Source organism: Gavia stellata, chromosome 1, assembly GCF_030936135.1.
Source record: "Gavia stellata isolate bGavSte3 chromosome 1, bGavSte3.hap2, whole genome shotgun sequence".
Lineage (NCBI taxonomy): Eukaryota > Metazoa > Chordata > Aves > Gaviiformes > Gaviidae > Gavia > Gavia stellata.
In genome coordinates this window covers 797,955-821,416 of record NC_082594.1, presented here as the reverse complement: position 1 = coordinate 821,416, position 23,462 = coordinate 797,955, and the positions used below count along the sequence as shown (strand labels likewise).

The following is a 23,462-nucleotide window of genomic DNA, read 5'->3' as shown; positions in this document are numbered from 1 at the left end:
TGAGCGCCGATTGGCCTGACGCGACAGAGGGGATGGAGCTGATGCTGCGGAAGGGTCCAGAACGCCGTCCCGCAGCCCCGCCCAACATCCGGGGCGTTGGGGGCGGGACTTCTCCCGACCGGTCCAATCCGAGAGCGCTCGGGCCCTTGCGTACCGCGGCGCAGAGGGGCGGGGCCGAGAGCCTTAAAGGGACCGTGAGGAAGAGCAGGCGCTGAGGTGGGTTGGTCGGTAGGGGGCGCCCCTCAAGGGGGGCCCCGGCCCCGGCCCCGGCCCCGGCCCCGGCCCCGGCCCCGGCCCCGGCCCCGGCCCCGGCCCCGGCCCCCTGCGGAGCCGCAAGGCCCCGGGCGGGGGAGCCTGGCCGCAGCGGCAGGAAGGGGCGGGCGGTGGGAGGAGGAGGCGGAGGAAGGGGAGGAGGAGGCGGAGGAGGCGTGGTGGCGGTGCCGGGCCGGGGCATGGAGCAGTGCGGAGGGGGCTGAGCGGTGCGGGGCTGGGGGGGGGGCAGCGGGAGGGGGGGGGCGATGGGGGGGTGCCGGGGGGGGGGGTCACTCGCAGCACTATGAGGTCCTGGGGGTCTCGGGGGGTGTGGGGTACCCGGGGGGGGTCTGGGGTGTCCGGGGGGGTCACAGCACTGTGAGGGCTCCTGAGGGGGGTGTCTCCCACCGAGGGGTGCCCGGGGGGTGTCTCTGGAGTGTGTGGGCTGCCCGAGGGGGTGATGTCCGTGGCACGGGTGTGAGGTAGCTGGGGGGGGGTCGCTGGGAGATGTGGGGTGTCCGGGGGGGGTCACAGCACTGTGAGGTCTCTGGGGGTGTCGGGGGGGGGGGGGGGGCTGCCTGGGTCTCGGGGTGAGTCTGGGGTGCCCGGGGGGGGTCTCTGGGGGGTGTGGGGTGCTGGGGCCTCTGGTGTAGGGCAGGCTCGGGGCCGTTCAGCGCGTGACACAAAAGATTTGCTTTTTTATTTGCCCCCTTTGGGCAAGACCCTGGTGGGGGGCACGGCGGCTACTCGGGGGCTCCCTTTTTGAGAATGGCAGGGACACCGTGTCCCCTGCCCCACGAGGCTGTCCCCCACGGGGGGGACATGCCCCGGACGTCCCCATCACACGGTACACAGCGTGTCCCTGCGCATCGAGGGAGGTGCAGGGTGCCAGGGGCCTCGTCCCCCCAGCGTGGGCCTTGCTCTGGGGGAAGCGTGGCTGCCTCTGACAGCGCTGCACTGCCCTTCAGGGGCATCCCCTCGGGCTTGGGGGTGCTGCCGGGGGGGGCATCCCGGGGAGGCAAGCCTGGGCTGGTTGGGGGACCCCACTCCAGCTGCTTCTCAGTCTGGCTTGCTGCAGTCCTGGCCCCAAAGGGCTCCAGCAGAGCCACAGCAGCGCTGGCCTTTCGCTCTGCTTTCATCCTGCAAATAAATTCCGCCCCCCCGGCAGCCCGTAAAGCAGCAGCACAGCCCAGGGGAGGGGGCTGAGCTGTGTTTTCCACAGCCCTTTGCTGCTGGGGTGGGCACAGTGCTGGTGGGGACCATCCCTGCTCCAGGGGGGCTTGTGGCGCTGGAGGAAGAGGGCGGCCACGCTGCCCGGAGGCAGCTGCCCAGACTCCTGCCCTCGCTGGTAACTGGCTTCTGTGGGATTGTCTGTCAATCGGATTTGTCCTGGAACCCGAGCGGTGGGTGAGGTGAGGCAGGGATCCCGAACTGCTCCCTCAGAGCAGCCCCTCGTTTTTGCTGCTCGGTGGGCCTTGTCCCGAGGCAGGGGGGAGCCTGCTGGCATGGGAGAGGTCGGGGCCAGGCACAGCGGGAGGAGAGAGCTCGAAGGAAGGTGCCTGTGATGGTTGGGACTGATCTAACGTGGCTTTCACCCCGGCGGTCTGAGGGCAGCTGGGCTGCAGCCAAGAGCGCATGGGAAGGTTAAAGGATGAACAGCCGTGGCTGAGGGCAAGATCGCAGCCAGCGAACATTAGAACTGAGCTGGTGGAGAGCCCTGAGCCGGAGGCGGGCTGCCAGGCTTGATAAACTACTTGTCCCGGCTTGCCCGACCCGATGAGCAATGGCTTTATCGTTGTGCAGGGTGTAGGGCTTGCAAGGTCCTGATCCTGCAGCCGGAGTCTTGCCCATAAAGGTGCTGAGCACTTGTCTGGGACAGTGCTGGTTGCAGGGCTGCGGTGCGCTCGTGGTGCAGTGGCAGCGGAGTGAGGACGGTGCCGTGGGTGATTGGGGATGCACTGGAAGAGCTGCAGCGGGCAGCACGCAGCGGGCAGCAGGCAGCACGCAGCGCCCTCGCTACATCAGCACTGTCCTGTGTGGCAGCTCTGAGCGCAGCCCAGGAACAGTCTGGATAGACATACCCCCCTGAAAAGAGCTCACGTGCCTTTCCAGCCAGATCGGTCTCGCAGTCCAGAGCAGGGCACAGCCCCAGTGTGGGACATCCCGCTGCCTGCACGTCCCACTGCCGGCGCACCCCACTGCCCGCACGTCCCGCTGCCCGCTCCTCCCCGCTGCGTGCGGGCCACTGCTCTGACCCTGCTCGCTGTTGTACATGAGTCTCAGTCTTCCTGCGTCTCCAGGATGGTGCTTTCGGCTGTCTGTCCTTGATGCCCGCCCTAGGGCTGTGCTGCTGTTAAACACAAGCGTGAAAGGCAGCCTCTGCCCAGGTTTCTCTGCCAGCCGTATGTGTGCATCCCTGCCCAGGGCTGTTTGGGGCTGGACCTAGCAGGAGGACAGAGAATCCCTGTCAAACATTTGCTTGTTTGTTTGTTTTCAGGTCCATCAAGATGTTACAGGTACCGCTGCCCCTGGATCGAGATGGGATCCTCTTCCGCCTCCGTTTTACCACGCTGGCCGTTGGGACTGTGTTTTGCCCGCTCTTTGGTTTCCTTTTCTGTGTGATCTGGTCTCTGCTGTTCCATTTCCAGGAGACAACAGCGACCCACTGCGGGGTAAGCGACTCTCACAGCAAAACGCAAAGTCCTCCATGGTTGTGGCTGCTCGGCTGGGGCAGCTGGCGGGGTGGCAGGGCTCCTCTCTTCTTCCAGCCTTTCCCACCAGATGTGTTACGGGATCTTGAACAAGCTGCTTTATTTTATTGTACTTGTGATGCCTCAGGACTGGCAATTGAGGTTTCGGCTTTTTAAAAGGGACCTAGAGAAGTACAGACTGGTCAGGCTGATTCTGTACTGAGACGTTGGTGGTCATTATAATAAGGAATAGATCTGGTGAAGCTATATATACATATAGTGTCTTGTGGACAAGCTAGCCCAGTTTTTATAAAAGGAATTGCTGCCCCTCACATCTGCTGGAGTTCTTCAGAGGAGTCAGAAGCACGTGCCTGGGGAGCTCGGGTTGAGCGGGACTACCTGGATCTCCAAAAGGCATGAGATCAGGTTCCTCCCCAGGGCTTTCGAGCAGCCACGGTACAAGGGTGGATAAGCAGCTGGTTACAAGCTGGGAACAGCGGGCAGGAGTAGGTGGCGATTCTCACACCAGCAGGAGATGGCTCCAGGGCTTTGCGGGGTCTGCGTTTTCCTTGTGCCTGTACGCAGTGGGGTGACACAGGCTGTTAGTGATGCCGAGATCCTGGAGCAGGGAGGGCGAGGCAGGCTGCTGAGGGGGATAACGGAGCAATGAAATGCCAGGGCACTTTGATTTGGAGAAATAAGTAATGCGTGTACCTACTGTGCGGTTCTGCCCCTTCCTCACAACACGGGTGTATGGGGCAGGGCAGCAAGGACGCTCAGAGGTGTCATGCAGCTCCTGTTCCTGGCTGGCGAAGTGAGGGCTTTTTGGTTGCAGATGGGAAGAAACAGTGGGCTGAGAGCGGGGAGAAGTGAGACAGAGACCTCTGAGGTCCTGGCTGGCCTGGAGAGGGCAGGTAGGGATCCACTGTGCCCCTCTGACAGTATGAGAAGTAGGGAACGTCATATGGAGGTGGCAGGTTCTGCTCGAGGAACCAGCTCCTTCTTGGATGCCTTGAGAGCAGGCGCTCTGAGGGTGCACAGTTCTGCGTGGGCTCCAGGGGAGACCGAGCAGGGTTGCGGGAGAGTGGATTACCTGTTGCATAGCAATCAAGGCTGGCTCGGGAAGTCCCCGAGCTGTGAAACTCTGGAGGCTGGGAGTTTATTCCAGGGCTGCGTTGATGGTTTTCCTGCTTTTATGTTCCTCCCTGAATGTTGTCTTTGCCTGCTGTTGCTATCAGTTCTCTCCATTAGGGTTGGGCTAACAAAACTGTGCACCCTCCTCTCCCCTCTCCCCAAACTTGGGGGCAGAGAACACGTGGGGGACCACGACTGAGCAAAGGGAAGGCATGAGGGTCAAAAGCGTAAAGCTAAGAAACCCGAGCGGGACCCTGAGCAGGGCACCCCAGCGCCCGGGGACTGTCCTGGCAGGGATGTTTATGAACAGGAACAGTATGACACACTCCCTATGTCTCTCCCCACGAGCCGCTGTCTCTCTTCCAGGTCCCTAACTACCTCCCCTCCATCAGCGCTGCTATCGGAGGCGAGACCCCCCAGCGTTATGTCTGGCGCCTCTGCATCGGCCTCCACTCGGCTCCCCGCTTCCTGGTGGCAGTCGCCTACTGGAACCACTACCAGAGCTGCCACTGCTCGCACCCTCGCTACCTGCGCTTGTGCCACTTCAACCTGCTGCTCAACCTGCTCGAAAACTTCGCCCTCCTCGTTCTGACGTATGTGTCCTCATCTGAAAACTATGGTAGGTGTCTCCTCCCACACTCTGTGCTGACCGTCGTGCCGGCGGTCTTGCTTGCGGCTGCCGAGGCTTTGCAAGAGCTCTGCTTCACACCATTGTTTTGGAAGTAGTCAGTTTGGAGGGAAAAAACAGTAAAAATAAAGAGGTTCTATTAAAATCAGTATTTATAGAGCAAAGTTATGTCCATCATGTCCCAAAATTCTTCGTTGCTGATAATTGGCTGAAACTGTAGGCTGAATTTTTGTATCAAGCCTAGAATCAGACTTTAGCGCTTGGTTCCCACTTGTGTACAAGGCCGTGCTTAACACATCTCAATGCAGCTGAGCAAAGGCAGGTTAGTGCTTGTCCCTGCTATCTGCTTTGTCTCTACTGCTGAGCTTTGACTTTGGCTCTGAGCTGGCTTCCAGCCCGCGCTCTGTTCCAGCTGCGTTTTAAATACCCTCCCACAAAATTATCTGGGTAAAACTTCCTGTCTTGACCTGAAAACAAAATCAGAATTTTTCAGGTTAAATCAGTGTGTGCAAAATATGGTCACGGTAGGCTGGGAAATGCCCTTCTCCCACATGGCCTCATCTGAAATGAATTTAAGTGCCAGCGATGATATCCAGCTGCTGTTTGATCCTGAGATCTGAAGGAGGCACCGGGGATTGACTTGAGAGGACTCAAATCCGTGAGCCAGCAAGGTGGTGCTGTTGCAGCAGAAACAAACCTAGTTCTGGGACTTGTCAGAGAAGAGTCGTGTGTCCCTGCACACAATTTGAGGGTGATGATGATGGATATCATGTCCGGCTGTGGGACCACACTGGAGGACGTAGTGACAAAGTCTCGCAAAGAGAGAAGCCAGGCCAGAGCTCTGAGAAGGTTTGGAGCGGTGCTGGCGAGGGAAGGTTGACAGAAGAGGGTTTGTCTCCTCACAGCAAGGGAGGTGAGATGGGGGTTAGGGATGCAGCTGATTTTGTGCTAAGAGTATCTTCCTATTCGCAATGGGTGAGGAAAGCAATCTCTCGAAAGGCACATGCGGTGGGGATCAGGAAGCCTTGCAACTGCTTAGAGCAATGAACTGGAAACAGACTATGGCCACCGGAGCCCTCCAAGAAGGCTGGGAACGTGGGGTTGAGGGGTCCAACCCCAGTGCAAAGGACGAGGTGGATAATTTCTGAGGCTCCCTCCAGCCCACTGCTGCCATCGGAGCAGAATAGAATGTTTCAGTTGGAAGGGACCTACAGTGATCATCTAGTCCAACCAGTGTCGCACTGGAGGCGCAGAGCAGTGCGGGCGCCGTCCTGATTCCCTGTGAAAGTGAGTATTTGGAGACATTGTGTCTTGCACACCAGAACAACAGGCTGTCTGGGAAAAACAGTTAACAAGTGCGTGAGTCCCAACAGCTGACGGCTCTCTGTGCACGCTGCTTATTTTCCCCCCTCACAGATGCTTCCGTCTTTCGCAGTGCAGTGGTTATTGCCTTTCTGCTCACCTGTTCATCACTGGGAGCCGTGCCCAGAGCAGTCCATGCCGGGGCCTGTCGCTGGCACACCGGCTGTTGGTCCGATGAAGCTTGCCACTGTTTGGGTGCTCACTGGGTCTTCACCAGTAAGCCTGGTGGCTTCAGGGCTGCGGTGTCATGAACAGAGTCCAAGGACCTCCCTCAGCCTTTAGGGTGAGGATGGAGGTCCGTAGTGGAGCCCAGTGACCTGGGATGGCTGGATGTGAACCTTCAGCTGATGGGGGTTTGTGGTCTAGGGGACGTTCCTGTCCAGCTCACCTTCCTCAGCTCCTGCCAGCACTCCCTGTTCCCCACGACAAGGCATCCCGTCGCCACCCCGCCTGCCTCTGCCGGTGTCCCCGGCTGCCCCCACCGTGGCAGGGGACTGCAGACCGACCTGCCCATGGGGCTTCTCTGACGCATCAGGGCTGAGAGCATACCCTTAGAAATTCAGATGCTCTTTGGGGGTTTGGATACCTCAAAGCGCATTGTCACCCAAATGGCTCTGCCTGGCTTGTGCAGAGGTTTGCGAGGAGGAGACCGAAGTGTGGCAGAGCGGCTGGGCAAAAGCCGCACCGAGAGCTGAGGCTAACCCGGTTTTCTCAGATCCTTATTACAGACTAATCTCAGGTTTGTGGGGAAAGTTTCAGACCTTAGCTGCCGTGCTGAGGTGAGAACAGGCTCAGGTTAATCATCTCTGCAGGGCACTGCTCACATCTTCACCTCTAACAGCTGCCTTTACCGTTGCTCCTCACATGGTTTCCCTTCCCCTGGAATCGAAAGGGGAAGCAGGGAAGATCATTTCTTACATTCAGGTGGTTGGGAATTCAGCCTATGGTTCAGTTCCTGGAGAAGAGACTGGGAAATTATTTTAAATAGAAGCACTCATTTGAAAATAACTCACCTGAAGTTGCATGGGCTTTGTGCGTGGCTTTGGGTTTTCATGAGCTGCTCTGGCTTAGTGTTGCTCCAGCTGCATTTCCAGTCTGACCCTAAATCTGCGCTAGATCAGTGACACACGAGATGGCCTCGGTGCTGGTGATGAGGCTGATGACAGCTGTTAATTGGCAGGTAGATAATGCAGGAGGCCAGAAGATGCCCCTTTCTGGATCTTGGACTGGCTCACTGTGCAAACCAGAGTCTGTGCCTCGGTTTCCCCATCCCTAGAACAATAGTGGTGATGCTGAGCTGCTCTCAAGGGTGCCCGAGATTTACAGCTGTGTGAAGCCGTGGAGACTCTCAGAGAGGGTATCAGAGCACATTAACACCGTCCTGGCACCTTTGGGATAAGTCTTCCAGCAACTCACATCCCTTTCCAGCCCCAGGCTTACAGGAGGTCACAAGGCACGCGTGGGCAGCTTTGTCATTAAATCCCCCTTTCCCTTTTCTTCGTGGGTGCAGGGGGTGTGGAGCCGTGCTGTGCCTGCCTCCTGCAAAGACCCTGGTCCCCAGATGGCTGCTCATGCTGGGGCACAGCATCTCCCGGGTGCTGGGACTCCCATCAGGATGGCATCCTGCAGAAAGCAGTCCTTCACCCTCCAAAGCCTGCCCCACGTTCCCCTTTTGCTCTTGGCTCAGATTTAACAGGAAACCTGTTGTCTTGTTGATTCAGCAATCCACGAAAATGCCTTCATCGTCTTTATCACGTCGGCTCTGGGCCACATGCTCCTGACGTGCATCCTCTGGAGAATGACTAAGAAACACACAGTAAGTCCCGAGGTACAGAAACTTTCCTTTTTTCTCTCCATGCAGTGCTGGGTGCTAGGGAGGGGGCTCTCGGCTGGCGGTGGAGGGCTTCGGCTGTCGCTCGCTTGTGAAATAACCATAACTGGGTGCGCTAGAGGAGTTAACACCACCAGGTGAAACTGGGAAACATGGTCACCAAAATTCGTGATTTATCAAAACAAAGTGGGAAGGAATCTTTTAATTTCCTATTTTCTGGTTTTCACTTAGAGATGACGTTTGAAAACTGCCTCATTAGTGTCCCCATGGGTCGGGTTTGCTGACCCCTTCTCCTTGCCTGAGGATGCCGGTTTCGGAGCTGAAATTGGCTTCTCAGTGCTGGGGAACCGGGAACCTGCTGGTCCTGCAAACTGGGAATGGCTGCCAGCAGCAGGTGTTGTGTTATTCCTTTCCATCAGGAATCGCTGCACTCAGCAGGCTGGCTGTGGGTCTTGCTCTCTGTGAGGGGGCTGGCACGCGCAGGGACTCGACGGTCGTGCAGCGGGTCAGGCAGAGGATCCAGCCAGGGGCTTCTGGCTCCATCGCCTGGATGCAGCTTTGGTGCTGTGCTGGTTTGTGGCGTGAGTGCTGGACCGTGGGCACCGACACAGCCGCAGGCGGGCAGGGCAGGACATTCAGCTTCGAAACTCCATGTGTGAAAGCTGCTTCCGCGCGTGTGTGCCTCTTGCACGCTCAGCTTTGCCTGGGTCTCTGAGCTCCCTGGACCGCTCTGTCCTTTTCTCCTCGGGGATGCGTCTCGCCCAGCTGATCCCCGGTCCAACCCTCACAGTCCCCGGTACTACATGGGGAAGGGTCCCCGGGGCTCCCTGGACTTGTGTTGCCATGGGAAGGTGATTGCTTTGCAAAGCAGAGACCTTCAGGGGAAACTGTTGGAGGTGCCTGCCCTTATCCTGGCGCCGGGAAGCTGGCGAGGGCTGGGAGCAAGTCTCTCTGAAGGGACTGCACACAGGGATACGGGGCAGGGTGGGTGCTGTGCGTGGGGTCTGCTCAGACACACTGCCCGCGTACGAGCAGGATGAGTGCTGTGCGTGGGGTCAGCTCGGACAGTTGCAGAGCACGCCTTGCCAAGGTTCCTGCTCCATCACAGCTGTTTATCATTCCCTTCCGGCAATTCACCGAGCCCGTCCCCTTGCTGGCTTATTTCAGAGACCTGGAAAAGAAGCTTCCAGCAGTTGTTTGACTGCAAGATGCACTATGACAGGGGCTTTTGGAGATCCCGGGGTTCCCCCCTCTGTCTGGGAAGTGATCTCTTATCTCTGGTGACACGGGGATAACGGGAGCTCAGCAGTCATTCTTTGGCAGCTCCGCCATGGCCTCCTTTATTGATTTAATCTTTTTTTGGCTTGTCTTTTTTTGGGGGGGGGAGAACTCCAAGCCTCTGCATCTCTTCCCCTAGCACTGCACCTCAGATGATGGCTCCCCGATCAGCAGTCACCCCTGGGGAGCGCCTGTCTGCAGGCATTGCACCTTTGCAGACTGTAGCATTGCAGCAAGCCTGCAAGTTTTGGTTGCAGCATGTTAGCAGCAGCGCTAGTTCTGCTGTCAGCTCCCGGGAGCAAAAAAACAGATGCTGGCTGTGAGCGAAGCACGGTGGTCATTCCCTGGGCTGAGCTCTGAGCCTGGACGCCCCAGTGGCGATGGGTACATGTCGCTGCGTGTAGCAGGGACTGCAGGCAGAGAGCTCTGGTGTCACGCGTCCCTGACCCATGACAGCATCGGAACCGGAGGATGGGGTCAGGGAGGTGAGCAGCCTGCCTCTAAACGTCTGGCTTTTCTCTGCTGGTAATTTGGGTGGGGTTCTCCCAAGTTCATGTTAGGGAACACCATGAGCAAAGTCCTGCCGGCAGTGTTTTGATCCGGTGTGCCCTGCCGCCATCTGGCAGTGCTTCTGCCTGCAGGTTGCCCTCCTCTACCATGTCATCTGCCAGAGCTGGTTCATTACTCGCTCCCAAGGAGCTGAGGAACACAGGTGGGAGGCGCTGGCATGGCTGTCCAGAGCCCGTCCCGTGTGTCTGCACATCCATGGCCGGTCCGTGAAGCTGCTGTGGCATGGTGGCCTTGCTGGGGCTCTGCTGGGGGAGCAGCCTGCGCCCACAAAGCCTAGGGGCTCAGTGTTGCCGGGTGCTGTCACCTGGGCTCTCGTGCACCCGCTGGCGCTGGAGCAGCCTATGCATCTTCTGCTCCGGTGCTGCTGGGTGGCTTGTTTTGGGCACGGGCCGAGGGGCACAGCAAACCTGCCCCCCTGTCCTGCAGGACTCGCTTGGGCTGGGGGCTGCTGCCAAGCTGCAGCGTCTGTGGCCATGTGCTGCAGTGGGCAAGGTGGCAGCTCATCCTCGTTACCCTCTCAAGCTGTGCTGGGGCACTCCTGCGTCCTGGTGCACATGCCCAAGCGCAGGAAAGGAGCATTTGCCCCCTCTGAGGATGTGTCGACCACTGCGCATCCCTGGGTGGAAGTGCAGGGGGGCATGGTGATGCCCTGGCTGAATGTGCCGCCACCCAGCACGGCTTCCTTCTCCCATCTTGGAAAGGCCCTGCTGATGGAGGGGAGCTCCCTGCAGGGGTGCATAGTCCCTCCCAAAGCTGGGTGTCTCCCTGTGGAGAGAGGACCCCTTCGGGGCCAGCCCTGACCTGGAGCCAGGGCTCGTCTGCCCCTGCCCAGGAGCGCAGTGTCCCCTGCACCAGCTCCCTGCGGGGCCGGGTGTCGGCAGATGGAGCCCTCGCCCGGGGAGCGAGGGCGACGGGCGAGTTCCTCCAAAAAGGAAAGCGCTGCGCGGTGGCGGGGCGGCTGTCAGATTGGATGTGTCTGGGCCGAGGGCTTGACACGCTGCCAGGCGCACGGCTGTGGGTGGCATCCTTTGATAAGTGGGCGCTCGCCTTTATCGTCGCTCTGCAGATCTGCCTTGTCGCTCCATCGGAGTCCCGTGATGTGCGTGTTGGGCTCCTGCTGTGAATCACTCCCACGGGGCCACGGCTCCTCCGGGCCGGGCAGGGTCTCCTGGGGCTTGTCCCGCTGTTTGGGTTCCTTGGGCTGCACGCCCGCTTCCCAAGGCCAGTGGCAGCGGGGCTTTGTGGGGCCGCCGGCGGGCTCGGCCCAGCTCCTGCAACACCCGCGGCTTGCTTGGCTCGACTGGGGAGGGGCGGCGGGGCTGCACGAGGCCGCAGCAAGTGTGAGGCCGTGGCGAGCGCAGTGCCGCCGCCACATCCTCCTCGCCCGGAGCCCAGCGGCCAGGGGAAGTGCTGGCCTCAGCAGGAGCAGGGAGAAGTTGGGCAGCATCGGCTGAGCTGGCCAGGCCGGAGGCTCACAGGGCTGCTTTAGGGCATGTCACGAGTGATCTCTTCTGGCGGGTCACGGCATCTCGGGGCCAGATTCTGGCTCCGTTTGTGCCGGTTGTGGGGGCTTTTTGTTCACCTTTGCCACTCCCAGCCCTGGAGCCGGCGGTGGCAGGAGGGGACAGGTGAGGGGGATGACTGGTCCCGCAGTGTCCTGTCCTCCCCTCCTCTTCAGCAGAGGGTACCAGAGCAGAGGAAGCCACTGAGGGTCCCCAGGGGGGTTCAGGTTCTCCGGGGCCAAACCTGGGACCGTCTCCAGGACAAACTCCATGCGAGGAGCTAGAAGGCTGGACCCAGCCTTCCTCCCGCTTGGTCCCGAGGAGGGAGCAGGGGATCTGCGCACAGCCCCCTCGGGGAGCCGAGCTGGGGCTGGGCAGGGAGGAGGTTTCCAGCAGAGCCCGTCTCAGGCCCCATGTCTGACACCGCTTTTTAGTGCTGCCGGAAGGGGTAAAGCTCCCCAGGTCTGCTGGAGTTTCAGCACGTGAGTGACAGGAATTGGTCTTGCAAAAGCCTCGCGTTCATCAGGGCTGGTGTTGCAACTGCCTTTCTGCAAGGGCAGGAAGGTGCTGAGGAACTCGTTCGTAATGGGGAAGTACAGACGGTTTCCAGTTGCAAGGTGGCAAATAGTGAGAGAAAGGAAAATAAAGCTCTGCAGGGGGGAAGAAAAGAGAAAGCGGGCTGAGAGGAGGGGGGGAAGGGGCAAAGCAGAGATCTCAGGGGAAAGAGGGAAATGGAGCCAGAGAGCCTCCGGCTATGGACCGATCATAGCGGACTAGAGGGAGCGCAGCCAGTCCTTGGTGCTTGGCCATGGCTGGCATGGCATTGCCCTCCCTGGCTGGCACCTCTGCAGTCACTCTCTGCTCCTGGCCGGCTGCCCACCCTTCAAAACCCTCCTTCCACAGCTGGCTCTGCCACAGTGAAAATGATGAGCAGTGCAGCAGAGCAGAGCAGTTTCACTTCTTGTTTGCGAACGTATTTTCCCCCTGCCCCAGCGGCTGGCGTCACTAGCGGCTGCATTTCAGCCGGGAGACACGCATGCATGCATGCGGGGGCATGCCGGGCCGGCTGCTTCAGGCCCGTCCGTGGAGCTGGGTCCCACTGTGCCACCAGCGCTGGGGCTCTGCCCCACAGCCACCCAGGCTGCCACCAGCCTGCTCCACAGGGTGTGCAGGCTGAGCCTGGCCCCAGGCTGGCGGCTTCTGAAAAGCATCTCGTGCAGCAAGAGTGAAGGCAGAGGTGCCGCTGGGGTGCAAACCCCGGCTGCATCAGCACGGGGTGGCTAACAGGCGCCTGGCCGGCAGGCACCCTACTCACTGCACCACCGCTCCTGTCCCGCTCGGCGCCGGTTAAGCCATTTCTACTTGCACTGCTGGAACAGGACAGCTGAGCTGAGTTTCCAGCTCAGCCATGCAGAGGGTGCCACAAACGCGGTTGGAGAACACGCGTGGTTTCAGCCCAACTCCTCAGTAGCACCGTCGCCTAGCCGGCGACAGCAGCCCGTGGGAGCGGTGGCAGTAGCTGACACAAGCCCTCTATAAATATCCCAGCACTAAGCTCTCAGTGCTGGGGCGGTTTGTGTTCGGGTTTACCGCAGGGGACCCAGAAAAGCTCGAGGGGGAGCTGGGACCGGTGTGCAGCATGTAGCCTCGAGGGTGCCACTTGTCCCCAAGGAAGGGATGGCTCCAGGAGTGGACCCAGTGCTTGAGAGGTCCCGGGAAAGCATAGCTGTTGCATTTTGAATTGATGTCACTTTGCCATCCCATTCCCTGTCCCCGTCAGAAACTGGGGTGTGAACTCTGCAGGGTCCCTCTTCTTCCTCTCTGGGGGCAATGGAGGAAGCAGGAGGCTCTGTGCCTCTCAGCAGCCATCCTTCAGCCCTTGGAGCTAGGTTTGCAGCGCTGGGTGCTCCCCCGGCACAGGGGAAGGAGACGCCGGGCACCTTCTGTGGGCTCAGAGCTGCACAGGGCAGCATGCCGGGCTGGGGCTGCAGGGCTGTCCCCCCCAGGCTGGGCTGGTGCAGCTGGTCCCTTCTCCTCTTCCCTATCATCTGGCCTCCTGTTCCTGACTCACCTTCGTGTGCATAGGCAATGTGCCTTAGCGCAAAGCCTGCAAGCTGCCGGACTAAATATAATTTGCCTGTGGTTTTCTGGGCCAGACACGCATCCAGCTACGGAGGGCTGGCTCGGGAGCGGGGGGGTCTGTGTGAAACTGGAGTGGCTTGCAGGGGATGCCGGATGCCCTGGTCTGTCTTGCCAGGAGGAAATGGTGAAGCTGGGGTTGGCAGCTGAGCGTTGCCAGCTGCAGCCGCGCCAGCCCAGCAGCCCCAGCGAGGGCCTGGCAGCCGGCTGAGCTTGGAGCACCCGTCCCTGGGCGGCCGATGCCTGCTGCCCGTGCCAGGCATGGGGGTGACCCGGCAGCATCCCTCTGCCCCAGCATCCCTCTGCCCCAGCCCTGCAGGAGGGCAGGTTCTGTACTGCACTGCGCTGGGTTAGGCTTAGGGTCAGGGTCAGGCTTAGGGTTAGGGTCAGGGTTCTTTCTTCACGGGGAAGGAGGGGTGCACCGCTCTCCCTCTGGGTTTGCCAGGCTGTAAAACCATCCTCCCCACCTCAGTGTGTGTCCTGAGCATTTCACAGTCACTCGTCCCACATCCTTGGGATTTTCTTATCCCTCTTCTTCCTTGCAGGGAGCTGGAGTGTGGAGGCTTCAGCCTCCTGCCAGGCTGCTTAGAGCTGCCAGCTCCCCTCCAGGGCACAAACCCGGGGGTCTCCTGTCCCTGTGCTGCCCCTCGTCCTGCTGCAGGACCCCTGAGGGTGTCCCGGTAGGAGCGGCCACCCCAGGCTCGTGCCGCAGCACCCTGACCCTGCGCCTCTGGAGCCTCGTGGGTGGAGAGGTGCCCTCTGTGTTCACCCTCTGCTTCTCCCTGGAGGGTGAGTCCCTGGGCTGGGCCCAGCCTGACCAAGGGTTATAGAGGTGAGTGGATAATCAGGTGTTAATCCCTAATGCCAGAGCAAGTCCAGCTCAGCCCAGTGCTCCCGGGGATTACACCTGCAGGGTGCTTGCTGCCAGCGGCGGGTCCCCAGGGATGTGTGGGGGACAGGAGCCCGTGTCACGACATGCCCATGTTGCTGAACAGAGGTTTCTCAGCAGGCACTGGCTTGAAATCTGGCCCTGTTTGCTGCTCCTCGGGGAGGGTCCGTGCAGCAGCATGGGCAGCCTGGGCAGGACACCCAGCCACAGTGGGGAGGAGCACGGGGCATGGGGACCGTGGGGAAGATATGGGAGCTGGAGCGTTACCCCCTGCCCTGGTGCAGGAGGAAGAGGAGGCAGGAACTGGCCTGCCTGTGCTTCAGGCAGCATGGCGAGAGCTCCGGTAGCTGCTGGTGCCCGATGGAGATGAGCTGCCTATCTGTTCACCAGCGTGGACTGTACCCACCGCCCCGCTCATGGCTCAGGCAGCGCCAGTCGCTGTTGCCACTTCCCATGGCCCCAGCTTTGCTGGGGATCCCTCACCCGTGGCCCCTCAGGGTACTCCCGGGGGACATCCTGGGAGGTTGGGCTGCCGGACACCCCCCGCCCTTCAGCCTCCAGGTCACGGGGAGCCCCTTGCGAGGAGTCTGGGGATGCCTTAAATCCACTGCAAGCAGCAGCCTCCTGCAAGGCGTGGATGCGGGCGCCGTGCAGTGTGGTGAGGTGCTGCGTGATACAGTACAGTGGCGTGGTGCAGCATGGTGCGGTTCAGAGCTGTACCATGCTGTGCAGCACAGCACGCTGCAGTGCCATATGATGCAGTGGAGTGTCCCGGGGTGCGGCGTGGTGCCACGTGGTGAAGCACGACGCAATGCAGTGCCATGCAGCGCAGCACAGCGTGGTGCCGTATGACGCGGTGTGGTGCAGTGCTGTGCCATGCAGCAACGTGCGATGCAATGCAGGGGAGCACAGCGGGGAGCTACCGCTCACCTTGCTGCGACACATGGGACTCTGCTGCTGCTTTGTAGCGCAACCGTTTCCGCTGCCGTGGGACCTGGATGAAAACAAGGCTGTTTTGTGACCCACTTTTCCGGTGTGAAACTCTACATAACGCCTCGGCCCTGGCCGCTCATTGTTATTTAACTCCCCGGTTGGCACCGCTGCTCGCCCCACCCCGCGCCGCTGGCCCCGCACCCTCACGGCTGAGCACCAGCCGCCTCCTGCTTCCTGGTGGGCAGGCGGGCAGGGGCTGCGGGCAGGGCTGCCTGCTCCTGCCTGCAGGAAACCCTGCTCCAGAGGGTCCCGGGAGCTGCTGGGGAGAGGGACCCTCGTCAGCCTGAGCAGGAAGGGACCTGCCCAGGCTGCGTGGGGCACAGGCAGCATCTGCCCCGTCTCCCCAGATGGCGAAGGCAACCGCGAGGCCGTCCTTCCTCTCTGGGTTTTCCTCCCTGCCGCGACCTGTTTGTGCTCGCACGGCGGCTGGCTGAGGCTGCCGGCGCTCTTTCCGGGGGGGTAATGGAAAGTGTGATGGGGCAATTTAAATTTTCCTTATTCTCAGCAGTCCCTGAAAATGGAGTTTTTGTCTCATGTGAAACGTCAGACGAGGGGGAAATTCCCCTCCCACCCAGAAGCGGGAATAACAGCCTGTGTCTGGGCTGTCCGTGGCATCCCCAGCCCCCCCTTTCCAGCCCCCCTGCCCCAGGGCTCGGTGTGGTGTGTTGGCGGCCCTGCGCTGGGATGGAGATGCTGGGGTCTCCCCTGCGTCCTCCTGGGTGTCTGGCCGCGGTTTGGGTTTCCTCTGCCGTGGGGGCTGCCTGCTCACCCCAGGGCAGTAGGTTTCTGTATCCAGGATGCTCAGCATGATGGGTGATGGGAGAGAGGAAAGGGGCTGGAGGTGGTACCCACCGCAGCCCCACGGCTCCCAGGGGGGCCACGGCACCCAGCTTTGGGGGTGCTGGGCAGTGTGCAGATGGGGCAGTGGTTTGGGGGAGCCCACCGTGGGGGAGAGGGCTGGTCCCTGGGCTGCCCCCTTTGCTGGGGGGGACGGTCTCTGCCAGCACAGAAGCAGCAAGCTGTGCATTGCTGGGGGCGTGGGGGGCTGCTGGCAGCAGCCCTGTGCTCTGCTCCCACCCGTCGCGCTGTCGGAGGTGGTGCTGGGGGCAGGATGGGGCCCCACTGGTGCCAGGGCGGCTGGTGTGTTGTCTCCAGCGCGGCACCCGCCCCAGCTGCCACTCCTTCATGTGGTTTCCTCCTCCCCGGCGCAGTTGTGAGTGAGAGGGTGCAGCGCCGGCTGCCGCCACCCGCACACGCCGGTGAATTCCCCGCACCAGGGTGGTTGGGCAGCGCCCGGGGGAGCTGGGGCCACCTGCACCCGCCCCGTCCGCACCCGGAGGATCTACCGTCTGGTAGAGAGCCGTTGGCCCATCTTCAGGGAGCTGCAAGGGCCCCCTGCGCCACGTGCATCCCAGCACCACCGCGGGTGCCCGGGTGCTCCTGCCGCCAGGCTCGCCCAGGGGGCCATGTGGCTTGTTGGTGTCAGACGGTGCCGGAGGCCCCCATGGCTCCCGTTGCCCCTCACTTGGCTGAGGCAGCAAGTCCCAGGGGGAAGAGCCGGGTGGGAGCGAGCAGCACACTGCAGCCCCCCATAGCAACCTGCCCTCGGGGCTGCCTCGCACCCCGCTGCGGGGAGCCGGGGCAGCAGCTCAGGTTATCTCTGCGTAGGAATGATCCCCCGCATGTCCCCAGGTCACAGTCCTACCAAAGCAGCCGGTGCGGACCGTGGTCCTTACCCAGGCGGCTGTGCCCAAGGAGCCGGGGTGCAGAGGGGCTCCTGGTGCCTGCCTGTGCCCCCGGGGCTGCGGCAGGGCCAGGGCAGAGCCTCCCTGGAGATGGGGGTGGCTGCTCCGGCATCTCCGGTGTCCGCAGGGGCGAGGGCTGAGCCGCTTGCAGCCTCGGTGGGTCCCTGCCGTGCGGGCAAGAGGGATGGGGCAGGCACCAGGGACCAGCCAGGACTGTGACCTAGCTCTCGGCCTCTTCCAGGAGCGCAAGTCGTACAAGTGGAAGCAGCTGCTCTTCTTCTTCACCTTCATCATGTTTGCATTTGCCGTGTGCGTCTACTTCCACCACAACTGGTACTGTGGCGCCGGAGGTAAGGGAGCTGGAGCAGGGCTGCGGTCCCTCCGCAGCTCAGCCATGCCTGTGGGGCGGGGTATGTGCATGGGGAAGGGGCCGGTGTGATGCCTTGCTGCCAAATCCCAGCCAGAGGCCAGGAGAGCTCCCCCAGGAGGGATGGTGCCCAGCCGCCTTTCTGCTCCTGTCTGGGTTCAAGCGGGGGACGAGCCCCCCGCCCCATGCCCTGCTGCCCCGGGGAGGTGCGCCGGGAGATCCCCCGGCTCCCAGGGCAGATCTGGCTGCAGCTTCCCCTCACCTGCTGTGTTTCCTCCACCAGTGTACACCATCTTCGCCTTCCTGGAGTACCTGGTTGTCCTCTCCAACATGGCCTTCCACATGACTGCCTTCTGGGACTTCAGCAACAAGGAGCTGGTGGTGAGCTCGCTGCTGGAAGACAAGCACTTTTAGCCGACCTCGTGCCACAGCCTTCCATGTGCCGGCCGCATTGCCGATGCCAGGCGGGGGCTGCTCTTCCCCTGGGGGACGCAGAGATCCCCTTCCCTCTCCTGCTGCCCCCAGGGCCGGGGCCAGGGCATTTGCCGTGGATCTGCCGCAAGGATCGTCCCGGGGCCCTGGCCCTGCGAGTGTCTGTGCATGGTCCCTGGCTGCGCCTGGAGCTCTCTTACAGGGGAGCTCGGGGCTCTTGCTGGGGACCCTCGAGGCCGGTGCCCCCTGCCCTGGCTCCCTGCCGGCTACCAGGATGGGCAGGAGGACAGAGGAGGGGGGCAGGTGCCTGCCGCCTGTTTCTTTGGAGGATGATCCGGACAGAGCAGGATTCTGCTCCCGGTATCGGGGCACGGGGGGCCAGCCTTGCCCTGCCCCTGCTTTGCCTGGGTGGTCTCGTGGTTCCTCCTCCAGGCTGGGGGTCCTTGGCCAAGGTCCTCAAAAAGGGCTGGGGGCCTTTCGGGCCTCGAAGCTTAGGGCAGCCTTGGGAGAAGGAGCGCTTGCTGCCCCCACATCTCTCTGGTTGCACCCCCGAAGTGTAACAGCCCGCAGCCTTGACTTCTTGAGAAGCCTTTGCTGCAGGTCTGGGGCAGAGCTTGCCCCACGCTGCGGCACCTGGGGCTGGGTCCAGGCTCCTTCCGAGCCCGGGGTGAGCACAGGAGCTGCGGCCAGCGGCTGGCCCCGGGCACTGCTCTCCCCTCCGGGGCTGGGGCAGGGTCCCGGCCCGTCCACGCCTGCGCCGAAGGTGCTGGCCTGTGCACAGACTGCACAGGAGCGAGGCAGGAGAGCGCGAGAGCAGGGGTGCACGGGGCACAGCAGATGCCGAGAGCATCCACGCTCTCCTGCTCCGCCTTTCCCAGAAGCCCCCTCCAGCAAGCAAAGGGTGCTTGCAGGGGTGCTGTGCTCCCGTTCAAGCCCAGTTTGGGGAGGAAGGGCCATTGGGCTGGTGCTGGAGGTCCTCATTTTGACATCCACACAGCTTCCTCTGTGCCATCAGGCTCGAGCTGGGAGCTGCTGGGGTTCAGCGATGCTGCTGCCCCCCTGGGAGGAGGGCACTGCCGTGACCCCCCGTCTGTGGGCTCTGGCTGCCAGGGCGCAGGGGGCTGACACGGCAGTGCTGCCGTCTGGGTGGGAGCTGGGTGCTGGAGCGTCCCCAGGCCAGACTCCGAGGGAGCTGCCACTGCCCTGGCTTGCAGCGGCATGGCCACAGCCCAGGAGGGCTTGGCCGCATCCTGCACATGGAGGCACCGGGGAGCCGGTGCTGTGCTTGGAGAGGTAGCACAGGGCTCCCTCCTGGAGGCTCTCTGGAAGAGGAATGGGCAGGGATTGCAGGCAGGGGCAGAGGGCTGAGCCTGTCGTCACCAGGAGCTGTGTTGAATTTGGGGAGCTCTGTACTTGGCAGGGCTCACCCCGTGCCACGCCTGGCTGTGAAGGACCAACATGGGTCCCTGCAACTGCTCTTCACGTGAATGCAGCCACCGCCAACAGTCCCCTGGGATGTCACTGCGCCCCCGGGGCTCGGGCAGAGCCTCCTGCACCACGAGCTGCGGCACCCTGGCCAGTGGTTCCGGCTGAACCGGGGCCGGGCTGGCCTTCGCGCGGGTCCTGTCATGCTTGTGTCCATCCGTGAGTGTCCCCACCGTGCGCCGTGCCGGTGGTCCATCTCCCCTGCCTGCATGCGTGTGGCGTGCTGCCCCCCGGCAGCGTCTGCGCCTTGGTTTTGAGGTTGAAATAAAGCACTGAGTATTTTTGTGAGCTCTCAGCAAACTCTATGCCGCTTCCACCCAGCCCAGCCGGTGCACAGCCCCGGCACAGCCAGCAGGTCCCATCCCTTCCCGGGACCCCAGGCCAGGGTGGGGGTCTGGGCTGGGGTGCAGGATGTGGACCCCGGGTGCTGGGGCAGGGGTGTGGGATGCAGATGCCGGGTGTTGAAGCTGGGGTGCAGAACATGGACCCTGGGTGGCAGCTGGCATGTGGGGTGCGGATCCTGGGGGCTGGGGTGCAGGATGTGGATCGCTGGGGTGTGGAACATGGACCCTGGGTGCTGGGGCTTGGGGGTGGGACATGAGCCCTGGGTGCTGGGGTGTGGGACAGGGACCCCGGGTGTCAGACAAGGCCGGGGCAGGCTCGGCGGGGCTGGAGGAGGCTGGGAGCCGGCCAGGGAGCCAGGCTGGAGGCGCAGTGCTCCCCGGCTGAGTCCACCCCACAGCTGGCGGCTCCGCTCCCCACCCAGCCCCGGGGGCCACTGACTCGGCTGCGGATGCTGTGGGGCCAGGGGCCAGCAGCCCCGGGAGCGAAGCCGGGGGCCAGGAGGGCTGGGGTGGGCGCAGCTGGGGTACAGGGCACGATGCCGGGGCTGAGCCTGGGCAGGGGAGCTGCCTGGGGTCTCAGTTTCCCTCTGCCCCGTGCTGGGGGCTCCTGCCGGGGCGGTGGGGCTGTGGTGGGGCCCTGACCTCATTGCAGCCCGGCCGGGCCAGGCCAGGGAGCAGCTGGGAGGGGAGCAGCCATGAGCTCATCCCGCCGCTCATCCCGCCACTCCAGGGCCAGGGCAGGGCCGCATCCCGCTGCCGCTCTTGGCATCCTGCCCCAGGGTCCCCGCCTCGTCCCAGCACCCGCTCCTCCGCCGCACCCCACCGGGGTGACACCTTGCCCCCCATGGGGGCTGCAGCCCCTGCCCGCACCCTGCCAGTCCTGGGGCCGGGGGTCTGTGTTGGTGCCCTGGCAGGAGACCTCCGGCCAGCTCCTGCCCTGGGCATGGCGACATTCCTGCTGTGGCACCCCCGGCATACCGAGGGTCCCCCCGACAGTGCAGGGGGGGGCAGTGCATCATCCTAATGAGGGAAGGGGTCCAGCGCTGCATTAGCTCCCCCCAGCTCTGCCCTGTGCAGCCCCACACTGTGGCACCCATGGCTCTGCCGTCAGTCCTGCCCACGGGAGCTTGTGGGATGGCACAGCCCCTCTGGCACCGGTGACCCCGCCTGCAGCCCTGGCCCCAAAGGAGGGACCCCCACACACAGCACAGCCCCCCCCCAGGTGATAGTGGGGATGATGGTCACATCCTGCTGCTTCAGTGGGAGCAGGATACAACCCTGATGGCTCACTGCAGTGGGAGCAGGACGTGGCCATGGGAATCCCCCACGGAGGGAGCAGGATTCGGTGCAGCCAGGACCTGCAAGCCTGCTGGCGGGCAGCCCCCCGGGGACGAGCTGGGGCCATTCCCCAGCATCAAGGGCTCCCAGGCTGGGGGCCTGGGGGGACCCCACGCTTGGCGCTGGCCCCCGGGAGGCTGCGGCATGGCACAGCCGTGGGAGAGGGATGAGGATGGGACATGGCCGGAGCCACCCAGCCTTGCGGCACCATCGCCCACGCCGGCCCCCGGCGGCCCCCCGGCTCTGGCCGGGAAATGGCAGCAGGGAACAAAGGCGGCTTGTGGCGCGCGCCGGGTCTCTGCCCTTCCTGCAGGAAGGCCCCGGGGCCAGACAAGGGGCCCGTGTGCGCGGCAGTGGGGGCCCTGCCAGGCCTCGCCGGATCCGGCCGCCAGCCAGCACGTGCCGGCAGCCCACGGGGGCTGGCGAGGGGGCGGCAAGCGCAGCTGAGCAGCCGGGGCTGCTGCCTGTCCCTCGCTGCCGCCATTGTCAGCCTCAGCACTCGTCCGTCGGACCCGGGGTCCCCCGGGACACCCTGCAGCCCCCAGGCGCGGGGATGTGGGGCTCTGGCCTCTGCCTGCAGCTCCGGTGCGGGGCAGGACAGAGCAGAGCCAGAGCTGGGGTGGCCGGGGGGCTCCCAGCGAGGAGCCCTGGCTCCTGCAGCCCCCTGTGCCCACCCCTGCGATGTCCCCATGGCCCATGTCCCATTCCCACCCAGTGCAATGTCCCCCCGGCCACCTCCTGCAACGTCCCCATTCCTATCCCTTGCAATGTCCCCAGGCCCCCCTCAGGGGAGCTCAGCGCTGGCCCCAAGTGGGCATGGGGGTGCCAGGGGTTGGGGCTGGCCACGGCCGCGGCCCCCCCAGGCAGAGACCCCCAAGCAGGCATCAGTGCTGCCACGAGCACCCTCGGCTCGGCCTCGGCAGGGCGAGGGGTCCTGGCCCAGCTCGAGGCGGGGGCACCCGTGTGCCCCCGGGGTGGCTGCAGGAGAGTCCCCGTGCCCGGGGAAGGCGGGCGCACGCGGGAGAGCACAGGAGACGGGGAGCCTGGGCAGGCCTCTTTATTTAAGGAGAAGCAACTCAGGGAGCGGCTGGTTACAGGCGAGTCCCACTGCCCTGCGGAGCCCCGGTACCAGCCGGCACGGAAACATGCTCCTCTGGCAGAGCCCACCGGCAGTGCCGGCTCCACTCTCACCAGGGCTGGACTTCCCGGGCGCTGGCCCCAGGGAGCCAGCAGTGCTGCGCCGGGCTGGGCTCACCCCAAGCACCCTCCCAGGACGACCCCCAGCACAGCCGTTGGGACCCCGTGGCAGGATGGGGCTGTGCCAGCACCGGGGCAGCGGGATGCTTGTAGGTGGCCAAGTGCCAGGGCTGGCACAGAGGGGCTGAGGGCCTCTCCCCGTGCCCGCCGCAGCCCCGCTGGTGCAGGGGATGGGGGTGGCAGGTCCCCATGGGGTGCTTGGGGTGGGGGTGGCAGGTCCCTGTGGGGTGCTCAGGGCAGGGAGGGGCACGCGGCCACCCCGGGCATCCCCTTCTCAGGAAGCGTTGCTCTGTGCTGGGACGGGAGAGACATCACCCAAAAGCAAACGCTGACAGCCAGGGCCGGGGTGGGGGTCCTGTGGAGCTGGGGGAGACCCGCTGCCCCGGGGTGGACGGCCAGTTAGTGCAAACGAGGTCTGTATTATTAAAGCTGGTGGCTTCAGGCTGGTGGCCCCGGTCCTGCCATCCCTGGGAGGGCAGTGATGCTCGGGGAGGCACCAGGGCGGGCGGGGGGGGGGTTCTGGAGGCTCCGGGCAGTGTCTTGGGGGGCGGCGGGGCCAGGGCAGGGGCAGGATCGTCTCTTGCTGATCACCGGCAGCCCGGTCACAAGAGGACACAGGGCTTCTTGGGCTTGGCCGGGACGGGGTTGAGCACGGCCCTCACCGCCTCGGTGAAGACATCCTTGATGCCCTCCTGGTTGAGTGCTGAGCACTCCAGATACTTGACAGCGCGGATCTGCTTGGAGAGGCTGATGCCTTGCTGGGTGGTTATGGGCGCCTGGTTCTGCTCCTTGAGCCGCTTCATGGTCTCAGGGTTGTTTCTCAGATCCTTCTTGGTGCCGACGAGGAGGATGGGCACGCTGGGGCAGTGGTGGCACACCTCCGGGTACCACTTGTGCTTGACGTTCTCGTAGGAGGGTGGGCTGGCGATGGAGAAGCAGATGATGAAGACATTGGTCTGGGGGTAGGAAAGCGTCCGGAGGCGGTCGTACTCCTCCTGGCCGGCCGTGTCCCAGAGGTTTAAGTTAATAGTCCTGCCATCCACCGTGTTCTGGGCACTGTAGTTGTCAAAGACGGTGGGGATGTACTCCTTGGGGAAGGCGTTGGTGGTGTAGCAGATGAGCAGGCAGGTCTTCCCCACCGCCCCGTCGCCTACCACCACGCACTTGATGCTCTGCATCCCCGCGGCTCGGCGTGCCTCACGTCCCCCTTCAGCAGCCTGCGGGGA

The 23,462-nt window shown here is 63.1% G+C and overlaps 2 protein-coding genes across 4 annotated transcripts; one reads left to right on the top strand and one right to left on the bottom strand.

Annotated features, from left to right (window-relative positions):
• Nucleotides 1-439: 439 nt before the first annotated feature.
• PGAP2 (post-GPI attachment to proteins 2) lies at nucleotides 440-18,502 on the top strand. Of its 3 annotated transcripts, none has more exons than XM_059816481.1 (6): nucleotides 440-460; nucleotides 2,750-2,924; nucleotides 4,443-4,695; nucleotides 7,788-7,882; nucleotides 17,255-17,363; nucleotides 17,664-18,502. In XM_059816481.1, the coding sequence occupies exons 1-6, from the start codon at nucleotides 453-455 to the stop codon at nucleotides 17,792-17,794; spliced, it is 771 nt and encodes a 256-aa protein (XP_059672464.1). In that variant the 5' UTR covers nucleotides 440-452; the 3' UTR covers nucleotides 17,795-18,502. The 3 variants fall into 3 exon arrangements, with proteins under 3 accessions (XP_059672464.1, XP_059672458.1, XP_059672470.1); XM_059816475.1 differs by having other exon boundaries at nucleotides 7,788-7,894; XM_059816487.1 differs by lacking the exon at nucleotides 440-460 and adding an exon at nucleotides 2,609-2,654 and having other exon boundaries at nucleotides 7,788-7,894.
• Nucleotides 18,503-22,810: 4,308 nt separating this feature from the next.
• RHOG (ras homolog family member G) lies at nucleotides 22,811-23,462 on the bottom strand. The gene has a single exon (XM_059836188.1). The coding sequence runs from the start codon at nucleotides 23,412-23,414 to the stop codon at nucleotides 22,839-22,841; it is 576 nt and encodes a 191-aa protein (XP_059692171.1). The 5' UTR covers nucleotides 23,415-23,462; the 3' UTR covers nucleotides 22,811-22,838.